A 12,181-nucleotide genomic window follows, 5' to 3' on the forward strand; every position below is an offset into this window, starting at 1 on the left:
AATCTTATCCTCTCTCTCCTTCGCCCTCTTTTATAGCGAGGGGAGACGGGAGGGGTAACCTTCTCCTTCACTCTCTTCTCTCTATCTACAAAATCAAAAATAGTTAGATAAACAGAAATAATAAGAGACTAAGTAAAGGGGAGATAAGATAAAATAAAATAAATAACATGACAGAGATTGTAAAAACAAGAGAAAGGAAGAAAAAGAGTAGACAAATAAATAAGAATATGACCTATACTATGAAGGTGACTTATACACTATACTGTTATCCCCTTTGTGTATGAACCTCTGTCCTGTGTGGCAGTGAACAACGATAGCACCCTCAACGTCAAGACCTGACTGAATTACTCACAACAGACAAAAATTTTACTCCAAGCTTTGCCAATAAAGTTAAGTTAAACTACAGCAACCCCTAAACCCCTTAGCTGCCACGCTTTTCCGCCCTTTACTCACCCCTTTCTATCATTCCACCTTCATTCCCCAATCATCAAAAACCTTAAGTCACCCCCACTCCTTTATTTCATCTTCTCCCGTCTCTTTATCTCCCTTTCACCTCAGTTCACCTGTTTTCACATAACTCTACAGTTTGTCCACTCCGCGTCCTCCCTCACACCCTGCCTTCCTCTCAGCCTCCTCCCACGTCCTCTCACACCCTGCCTACCCTGCAGCCTCCCTCACGTTTTCCTCCCTCTAAGGTCTCCCTCCAGCCCTGTTCGTCCTACTAACCCGTCTTTGATCTCGATGTATTGGTGTAGGGTGGCGGTGGCGCTGTCCACCAGGTAGAGGTTGTATCCGTCGGCGTTGACAGCGGAGGAGATGCAGTGAGCCAGCTCCCACAACACGTGCGGCTTGTTGGGACGCACGTGAAGCGACGTCGTCAGTTCCTGCAACATCTTGCGTTTGTCCGCATGTACACAGAACTGCGAGAAAGGGAGACGATATGGTTACCACTTATACATTTCAGGAAAATCATAACTGAACGTATTATAACCTTGTCACTTACTGCCATACTGTCAGCTGTTTACACTCAAATCTCACACTTCTGTACAATTTGGGTAAGTCTGACAGTGAGTTTGTTGATATTTGTACTTGTGGGTGTTTGTGTTGGTGGGTGTATGGCTGTTTGTGTTGGTGGGTGTGTGGGTGATGGTGTTGGTGGGTGTCTACTATAGTACTATATGGCAGCGAGACATAGGTCACATACAGGAGGCACCTCAAGGCACTTGAAAACTTTCACCAACGTAGTCTACGTGCCATCCTCCGAGTTCGCTGGGGAGACAAGAAAACAAATGCCAGTATTCTCGCTGACACCAACTGTAGGAGCATCGAGGCTACCATTATCCATGAACAACTACGTTGGACTGGCAATGTTACCCGCATGTACGACAGTAGACTGCCAAAGCAGCTACTTTACAGTCACCTAACGAATAATAAACGTAACGCCGGCGGGCAACTGAAAAGGTATAAGAATAGTCTTTAGACAAACCTGAAAAAGTGCCAAATCGACCCCCTCACCTGGGAGACGACTATTCCACACCGTAACGCTTGGAGGAGCACCACACGAGAAGGTGTCAATACTTTCGAGTTAGCCCGACTACATACCAAGGCAGACAAGCGCCAACGCCGGAAAGACGCTGTCACCGCCCCTCCCGTAGTAGATAGAGGCCTGCACATGTGCAGCGAATGTGAACGACGCTGCGAGTCCCGTATCGGCCTCTTTAGTCACCTCAAAACTCACTAACCTAGGTGACATCCCTAATAACTCATATCAGTGTATCAATCATAGCTGGATGATCGTCCTCCCCAATTTCGAGTGACAGCAAAGTAGTAGTAGTAGTGGTGGTGGTGGGCATGGAGATATTTACGCCTCCATGGTGGTAGGTGTGTGGGTGTCTGTGTTGGTGGGTGAGTGGGTGTCTGTGTTGGTAGGTGAGTGGGTGTCTATGTTGGTGGGTGAGTGGGTGTCTGTGTTGGTGGGTGAGCGGGTGTCTGTGTTGGTGGGTGAGAGGGTGAAAGTGTTGGGATGAACTCTGAACACCGTGGCACGAAGCACTATATACTGTGTGGGCTGTAATAAGGATTTACTGTAGCCAACTCCTCTGCTCTTTGGAACGGCTCAGGCTCGGTAAGTTTGTTTGGTGGCAGAGCAGTTGGACATGAAAGGAGGAGGAAGAGGAGGAGAATGTATATACCTGAAAGAGAGACCGAGAAAAAATGGCCATAGTGTGGAAACTCTTGGCCAGTGGGAAGTATTAAAGGATGGTGCAACAAGTGGCGGTCGAGTTGCCAGTCTCTGTGATGCTTACAAATGTTTCCTCACTTCTAAAGGACGAGTGTGGTGGTGAGGAGACAAAGGTAAGGTGATGAATGTAGGAAAATCTTAATTAGTGGTGATACGTTGGTGAGGTGGTGGATGAGGACAGGTAAGGTGGTGGATGAGGACAGGTAAGGTGGTGGATGATGAGGACAGGTAAGGTGATGGATGATGAGGACAGGTAAGGTGGTGGATGATGAGGACAGGTAAGGTGGTGGATGAGGACAGGTAAGGTGATGGATGATGAGGACAGGTAAGGTGAGGACATGTGAGAGCAGGTAAGGTGGTGGATGATGACAGGTAAGGTGATGGATGATGAGGACAGGTAAGGTGGTGGATGACAGGTGGTGGTGAATGATGAGGGACAGGTGGGTGGTGGATGAGGACAGGTGGGTGATGGATGATGAGGGACAGGTAAGGTGGTGGATGATGAGGACAGGTGGGTGGTGGATGATGACAGGTAAGGTGGATGATGAGGACAGGTAAGGTGGTGGATGGGACAGGAAGGTGGTGAATGATGAGAATGGGTAAGGTGGTGGATGAGGACAGGTAAGGTGATGGATGATGAGGACAGGTGGGTGATGGATGAGGACAGGCAAGGGTGGCGGATGAGGGACAGGCAAGGTGGTGGATGAGGGACAGGTAAGGTGGCGGATGAGGGACAGGTAGGTGATGGATGGAGACAGGTAAGGCAATGGATGAGACAGGTAAGGTGATGGATGGGAGAGGTAAGGTGATGGATGAGACAGGTAAGGTGGTGGATGAGGACAGGTAAGGTTGTGGATGTGGACAGGTAAGGTGATGGATGAGACAGGTAAGGTGATGGATGAGACAGGTAAGGTGATGGGATGGGACAGGTAAGGTGATGGATGAGACAGGTAAGATGGTTGATGAGACAGGTAAGATGGTGGATGAGGGTCAAAGGTGAGGAGACGGGAGGGCAAACCTTTACGCCATATTCTATCAGAGGCTTTGAAAATGTCAAAAGCGACGGGAAAAAGATTCAATAAGCCTCCCTGAAAAGATAAACCGGTGGGGGAGTGGTGAGAGAGGGAAGAGGAACAGGTGGGAGAGTGGTGGGAGAGGGAGGAGGAACAGGTGGGAGAGTAGTGGGAGAGGGAGCAGGAACAGGTGGGAGAGTGGTGGGAGAGGGAATGTACACTCACACAAGACCCTGAAAACCCCTTTACAAATCCCAAGAGAGATGGACGGAGCCCCATTGGAGCATCATAGTGACGTGAAGGTGATGTTTACTCCTCGTCATAGAGCAGCAAGGTGACGTAACTCCTCACTGTATTACACAAAACCTCTTCTCAGATCTCAGAAACCAAGAAACTGTCAAATAACAATCAGTCCTCCGACAATGACTCACTTAACACAACACAGGAGGCGACAGGGGCACTAGTAGGCGAGTCGCAATCAGTGTTAAGTGAAGATCGTTATCCTTCACCTTCATCTGGTAACTGGGAGGGAACTTGTCAAGGAAATATGACAGGCAATGTGGATCACTTTTTCCTTAGTTAGTGAATCACGTCAGGAACTATTATACTCTCTAGTTGATGTTCCTTACAGTTGGTCACAGGAAACATTTTTAACTCTTCCAAGAAAACAGGGACCTTTTTTAAACCACCCTGTATATGATCTGGTAATTGAGAATAAACAGGTAGGCCTATTAACCTGGGTCGGGAAAGATCAAGCGAGGTTAGAGGAAAATACAGTGATAGTTTATATTATTTTATTTCGCAGAAATGACTTTAACATGACACCAAACACGTTGTGTCATATTTTTTATTATGTATAACCGGTTGCTAGGGAAAAATGGTTGCCAAGTGATGGTTGTTAGTGAAGGGCTCATTTGATGTAATGTTTCTAGATGTGAGAATATTCAGTACATCGTCAACCGTGTGTGTGTCGAGTCTCACACTTAAAGCAAGAGGTGAGGCAATTGCACACATTAAACCTAAACTAACACAATCAAACCAAATGAACAAACGTGATTGGTAATTAGTAAAAGGAAAATAATAAAACAACAACATCAATTAGATAAAAAAGAGAAATAAATACCAGAAAAAACAGCAAAATAAGAATAAACTGAAAGTACAAATGAGACAGAGTAGCCAAATATGGAAGGAGGAGGAAGGAAGGAAGGAAGAGGAGGTAGAGGTTGTTATCAGCTGTGTCAGGCCCCTCACAGAGACATAATAAGGACAGCAAGGTCATTATTTTTATCTCTACGCTCGAGGATGACTTGAGGGAAAAACACCAAATGTCACCCTTGAGGAAATGATCAGAGAAATGTTGGTTGAGGGTGAGTTGGTGGCAGAGGTGATACTGTTGGTTGGCAGAGAGTTGGTGGCAGAGGTGGTACTGTTGGTTGGCAGAGAGTTGGTGGCAGCGGTGGGACTGTAGGTTGGCAGATAGTTGGTGGCAGCGGTGGGACTGTTGGGTTGGCAGAGAGTTGGTGGCAGCGGTGGGACTGTTGGTTGGCAGAGAGTTGGTGTGGTGGGACTGTAGGTTGGTAGAGAGTTGGTGGGAGCGTGGGACTGTAGGTTGGCAGATAGTTGGTGCAGCGGTGGGACTGTAGGTTGGCAGAGGTTGGTGGCAGATTGGGACTGTAGGTTGGCAGAGTTGGTGGCAGGGTGGGACTGTTGGTGGCAGCGGTGGGACTGTAGGTTGGTAGAGTTGGTGGCAGCGGTGGGACTGTTGGTTGGCAGAGAGTTGGTGGCAGCGGTGGGACTGTAGGTTGGCAGAGAGTTGGTGGCAGAGAGCAGAGACTGGGACTGTAGGTTGGCAGAGAGTTGGTGGCAGCGGTGGGTGGGAGCGGGGGGGCAGAGAGTTGGTGGCAGCGGTGGGACTGTTGGTTGGCAGAGAGTTGGTTGGTGGGACTGTAGGTTGGTAGAGCGGTGGGATTGTTGGTTGGCAGAGTTGGTTGGGACTGTGGGCAGAGAGTTGGTGGCAGCGATGGGACTGTTGGTTGGCAGAGAGTTGGTGGCAGCGGTGGGACTGTAGGTTGGCAGAGAGTTGGTGGCAGCGGTGGGACTGTTGGTTGGCAGAGAGTTGGTGGCAGCGGTGGGACTGTAGGTTGGTAGAGAGTTGGTGGCAGCGGTGGGACTGTTGGTTGGCAGAGAGTTGGTGGCAGCGGTGGGACTGTAGGTTGGCAGAGAGTTGGTGGCAGCGGTGGGACTGTTGGTTGGCAGAGAGTTGGTGGCAGCGGTGGTATTGTTGTTTAATATGGCATTCGATCAATCTCTCTCCTTCACCTTTTCATTTGGCTTTTTAGGCTCCAGTGTAGTAGATGAGAGACAGAGAGACAGTACACTTCAACACCGACAACTTGTACATCCAAAACACAAACCACGATCCACCATAGAGTAAGAAAGTACCAAATAAAAGATGAAAATACTCTGTCTTTTTTTAACACTAATTAAGAACCATCACTGGGTACAAAAGAGGCTTATTGGTAAGAGAAAATAATTAATACTGAACCCAGAAATCTAATTAAAGTTAAGGATATTCGCATTTCTCTGGCCATATAACGACAAAATAGGCTAATAACAGGAGAAAAAAGATGTTTAGTTATATATTTAAGGAAAGTACTCTGTGTGGGGAAGACTTGAGAGACTAAGCGACGAAGCAGAATTTGATGGTTAAAAGTAGCCATATGGCGATAATAAACAAGGGTGGATGAGAGCTCCAGGCTGGCTGTATGTACTGTATATATGTGTAGTGGTGAGGGTAATGGTGAGGGTAATGGTGAGGGTAATGGTGAGGGTAGTGGTGAGGGTAATGGTGAGGGTAATGGTGAGGGTAATGGTGAGGGTAATGGTGAGGGTAATGGTGAGGGTAGTGGTGAGGGTAGTGGTGAGGGTAATGGTGAGGGTGGGGTGGGGGGTAATGGTGAGGGGTAGTGGTGAGGGGTGATGGGGGGTAGTGGTGAGGGTAATGGTGAGGGTAGTGGTGGGTAGGGTGGGGTGGGGTGAGGGGGTGGTGGTGGGGTAGTGGTGAGGGGTAATGGTGAGGGTAGTGGTGAGAGTGATGGGATTTGTAATGTGAAAACTGGAACGAGAATTAATCTATAAATTATCTGGGTTAACTATCTACTCAAGGACACAAATTTACTGAATACATTATCTATATATTTTATCTATCTACCACTTAATATATCACAGGTAAGATGGGGACATGTTGATGAAGTGTGTGTGTGTGTGTGTGTGTGTGTGTGTTTTACCTACATTTTCTCCATATATGAAGACTAGAACATAAACAAAAATAAGATCAAAACAGGGGAATTAATACTCCCATAAAAATTTTACTTCGTTATTTTAAGGTTACAAACACATGAAAAAGACACAGAAGATAAGTAACTTAATATTTGACTTGTATAGTACAGTATACTTTTGAGGGAGAACACCACACCACAACCCTACATTAATAACAAAAACAATAGTCTTACCTTCCACCGGGATAAGCTAGTCTTCCGTATGATTTTACCTGAGGATAAACAAAAGAGAGGCGTTGGTTAGTACACAAGGGTCTGGCTGGCTCACAGGAGGGCAGGACAGGCCGGGAGTAAACAGTTCTCTGGCGAATCAGTTTGTTTACTGCTAGTCAACACAGAATAAACAACACCCGGATATAAACAGCTTTTTTATTAATGTTCAAGGAATATTATCTCTGCCTGATAATTCGGATTGAAATTTACCTTTTATGGAGGAGTCATAAAAATCGACTATTAAAAAGAGAACAAAAAATCGTGGAATGAAGCCAATTACTCTAGGGTGTGTGTATATTGTGGCATATATAGCGCTATGAATATTATTTTAAAGCTGCATGAACTGTGCATGATAGTCTAGGTGCTACGTCGTGCATGATAGCAGCATTACAGTGCATATATGCGAATGTATGACGAAATTGCATCAGCGTGTAATGTTAGCGTTAGGTGATACTTCGTAAATAGAAAGTGCTAACTAACTCTTTCACTTGTTCCTGCGTTCCTCACCATCGGTCATCAGTTTCGTGGGTGTCACTGTAGCCTCCACATCGTCTCCTGGCTGGCAAGTTACATCTCCTCGATACCTGTGTAGCTCTTACATCTCAACTATTTTTACGTCCCCACAAAAGCCAATATTTACCCAGTAACAGCAATATACCACAAAAACCTGTTATCTTACACATACGAGATCTTAGGGAGATCCTTCTGCTGACAAAACGCTCCACACAAACTCACGGTTTACCACTAAATTGGTTTATTTTTATTTACCCGTATTTTTCATTATTTACTTATTTATTTTTTTCTAAATATGGAGAAGTTATGAGTGTGTGTGTGTGTGTGTGTGTGATTGTGTTTGTGTGTGTGTATGTGTGTGTGTGTGTGTTAATGGTGGTGTTAGCTATGTGTACACTGGTCCTGTAAACTTAACTCCCGCTACGCTCTCCCGTAGACTGTGTGCTAGTGGAGCTGGAAGACGTGAAGTATGTGTGACTGGCTGACAACCCACTTCCTCCCGCCCTCCCTCCCTCTACTCCTCCCCTCCCCACCACCCCTGTAGGAGCTCTGACCTCAAAACACATGGGAAAGTTTCTCAAAGATTCGCCATTTGTGAATTTTCCTCGTAAATGAAGACGTGAGAACACCTCAGGCGTCAGATATTGTAAAAAAAATTATGTTCAAAATTATATTAGAAATTAAAATACTCTGTCGTAATTAAGGAACAATATTAATTAACATAATCTTTGTAAATCTGAACCCACAGCTCAATGAATTGGATTTCTTATGTTTCAAGTAGATAAAATTGTATGTTCTAAGGAACACGAGTTCTGAGATAAACAAATACATAGCCAAACACACTTACGTTCCAAGGTGGTAACTCACACCTGTATGCTACCTGGTAAAGTCAGGTACACAAATAAGACCGTTATTGAATACAGAAAATAATATATAAATAAATAAATAAAAATACACGGATGTCGTGTAACAAAATGGTACAGGCAATTTCTTATATCTATTTCAGGATCTTTACTCGGGTGTCTAATGAAAGTGGACACAGCTATTGACAAGACTGCTGGGTGAATAAACCTTCCCTGCACACCACTTCCAATCATGTGTGTGTGTGTGCTGCCACCTGACGGGAGTGATGCACCACACTACCACCTGACGGGAGTGATGCACCACACTACCACCTGACGGGAGTGATGCACCACACTACCCTGACAGGAGTGATGCCACTACCACCTGACAGGAGTGATACACCACACTACCACCTACAGGAGTGATGCACCCACACCACCACCTGACAGAGTGATGCACACACCTACCACCTGGTGGAGTGATGCCACACACCACCTGACAGAGGTGATTGCACCACACCACCTGACAGGAGTGATGCCACACTACCACCTGACAGGGTGATGCCACACTACCACCTGGGAGTGATGCACCACCTACCTGACTGAGGAGGTGATGCACCACACTACCCACCTGGCTGTGGGAGTGATGCACCACACTACCACCTGATGGGAGTGATGCAACCACACTACCACCCGATAGGAAGTGATGCACCACACTACCACTGGCAGGAGTGATGCACCACATGCACCCTACACCTGACAGGGTGATGCACCACACTACCACCTGACAGGAGTGATGACCCCTACCACACCAGTGATACACCACACTACCACTGGCAGGAGTGATGCACCACCTACCACCTGACAGAGGGTGATGCACCACCCTACCACCTGCAAGGTGACACCACACTACCACCCCTGACAGGAGTGATGCACCACACTACCACCCTGACCCAGGAGTGATGCACCACACTACCACCTGATGGGAGTGATGCACCCACACACTACCATACACTGGGCAGTGGTGCACCACACTACCACCTGGCAGGGTGATGCCACCCTACCACCTGAGGAGTGATGCACCACACTACTGGCCAGTGACCTGGCCACCTGACCCAGGAGTGATGCACCACCCACCCAGGAGTGATGCACCACCACCAGGGAGTGATGCACCACACACCTGACAGGAGTGATGCACACCTGTGGGAGTGATGCACCACCCTACCTGAGTGATGCACCACACTACACCTGATGGGAGTGATGCACCACACTACCACCTGATGGGAGTGATGCACCACACTACCACCTGGCAGGAGTGATGCACCACACTACCACCTGACAGGAGTGATGCACCACACTACCACCTGACGAGTGATGCCACACTACCACCTGATGGGAGTGATGCACCACCACACTACCACACCTACACCTGATGGGAGTGATGCACCACTACCACCTGGCATGCTGCACCACCACTACACCACCTGACTGCACCCACACTACCACCTGGAGTGATGCCACACTACCACCTGACAGGAGTGATGCACCACCACACTACCACACCTGGCCAGGAGTGATGCACCACACTACACCTGACAGTGATGCACCACACTACCACCTGACTGAGTGATGCACCACACTACCACCTGCAGGGTGATCACCACACTACCACCTGACTGGCAGGAGTGATGCACCACACTACCACCTGACAGGAGTGATGATGTGGGAGTTCGCCACACTACCACCTGCACCCACACTACCACCTGACAGAGTGATGCACCACACTACCACCTGACGGGGAGGGATGTGATGAGGTACCACCACCACACAGGAGTGATGCACCACACTACCACCTGATGGGAGTGATGCCACACCACCACCGGACAGGAGTGATGCACCACACTACCACACTGCATGGGAGTGATGTGGGGTGATAGGCCACTGATGGGAGTGATGCACCACACTACCACCTGACAGGAGTGATACCCACACTACCACCTGAGGAAGTGATGCACCACACTACCACCTGACAGGGAGTGATGCACCACACTACCACCTGACAGGAGTGATGCACCACACCCACCTGACAGGAGTGTGCACCACACTACCACCTGATGGGAGTGATGCACCACCTGACGGGAGTGACCTGACAGAGGTGATGCACCACACCTACCACAGGCAAGTGATACCAGGAGTGATGCACCACTACCTGATAGGGAGTGATGCCACACTACCACCTGATGGGAGTGATGCACCACACTACCTGATGGGAGTGATGCACCACACTACCACCTGACAGGAGTGATGCACCACACTACCACCTGATGGGAGTGATGCACCACACTACCACCTGATGGGAGTGATGCACTACACTACCACCTGATGGGAGTGATGCACCACACTACCACCTGATGGGAGTGATGCGCCACAAATTGAACCAACATGAAACACCTGCCGCGGGGATCAATTGTAAATAAGATAGACTGAAGTCGTACCTGTGATGGAAGAGCTTTTCGAAATTGCATTTTTCTTATGGACTGATTGCTTCCGTTTCTCGTCAGCGAAGACACGTGTCCTTGTAACACTGACACGTATGTACAGTTGCCTCCAATTACAACAGGTACAGTTGCTAGCGTGTTTTGTGAGATGTGGCACCACCGCCCACCAGACAACACACAGGTAGCCAATGGCGTTCTACGGATGTGTTCAGTGAGCAAATCAGAATCTAGGTTACTTATCGTCTCATCCCTTTTTCCACCTTGTGTTTGATGAAGGATTTAGAGGTAATTTCAGAGAATGGATTGATGGATCACACACGACAGTAAACAAGACCTCAAATATCTAATACCATGACAACAGGAGACGTAGACGTACGTGTGTGTGTGTGTGTGTGTGTGTGTGTGTGTACGTGTGTGTGTGTGTGTGTGTGTGTGTGTGTGTACGTGTGTGTGTTTGTGTACGTGTGTGTATCTGAGAGTTAAGGGAATGTTATGACAGCACTAGGAAGGTTTCTCGTCTCAAATAAGGGATCGTCATTTCACCAACAGAATCATGGAGAATCCTTATAAGACTTGCCCGGTTTGTTTACCTTGACAAGATGCCTCCGTTCGTCCAATCATTTATATCACAGACCCTCTGATTTTTTTTCCTCGGATTTTTTTTAATTTCTCGGACTTTTTTTTTGAGAGGACTTATGCTTTATATCCTGCCAGTAATTAGTATTGATGCTTTGATGTGGATGAATGAAGAAGAGCTGGCAATCATTAGCGGCGTTAGTCAAGTATAAAATTAAAAAAATAAATACAATACAACATACTTAAAAATACACCCAACCCTCCAACGTTATTAGCATGTACCCAATCATGCGTATAATAAATAAAATACTACTAATATATGAAAAAACACTATCCCAAATCTATGAAAATATTAAATAGAACACAGGTGTATATTTCACAAAGGTAAAAATAGCTTCTTCTTTAAATAAAACATGATGATCTTGTTAATATACATTCCTCGCCATACACACATTGTTTTGATAAAGGAACATTTTAGAAGTCTTCAGTGATGACATACGAACTTCATACCCGTTCCAATAATACCTATATAGTTTAAGTTTCTTCATAATATAGCAAACTGGCTTCTTGCCGACCATCTTAGCCCCTTGTGTTGTTCATAGTGTGTGTGTGTGTGTGTGTGTGTGTATAGTCACCAGTCCTACCAAACACTCCCGACACATATTTATGATAGTGAGTTCTCGCGTTTCAGTAACTAACTTCACCTCAACAAATAACTAGAGAACAAAATACTTTAATATCACCCGGAAATATTACTGTGGCCTTAAAAATTACGTTACATTACTTCCGGGTCTGATAACATGAGATGGGGAGACGAGAAATGATACCAAAAGAATTCAACACAGTCATAGATTTTTTTTCTTCACTACTGAGAGGAGAGACGAGGCCAAGCAATCGGGTGTTTCCCAGTGGTAGAGGCAGGAAAGAGGAACAGTCTGTAGCTCGG

The 12,181-nt window shown here is 46.8% G+C and overlaps 1 protein-coding gene across 1 annotated transcript in view; it reads right to left on the reverse strand.

Annotated features, from left to right (window-relative positions):
- Positions 1–12,181, reverse strand: part of LOC121865665 (probable 3',5'-cyclic phosphodiesterase pde-5) — a 115,407-nt gene that overhangs the window by 39,569 nt on the left and 63,657 nt on the right. Inside the window, 2 exon segments of the mRNA XM_042365190.1 lie at positions 727–920; positions 6,768–6,805. Of these exon segments, the coding sequence (XP_042221124.1) occupies positions 727–920; positions 6,768–6,805 (232 nt within the window).

Source organism: Homarus americanus, unplaced genomic scaffold (genome assembly GCF_018991925.1).
Source record: "Homarus americanus isolate GMGI-L3 unplaced genomic scaffold, GMGI_Hamer_2.0 scaffold44651, whole genome shotgun sequence".
In the NCBI taxonomy this organism is placed as follows: Eukaryota; Metazoa; Arthropoda; class Malacostraca; order Decapoda; family Nephropidae; genus Homarus; species Homarus americanus.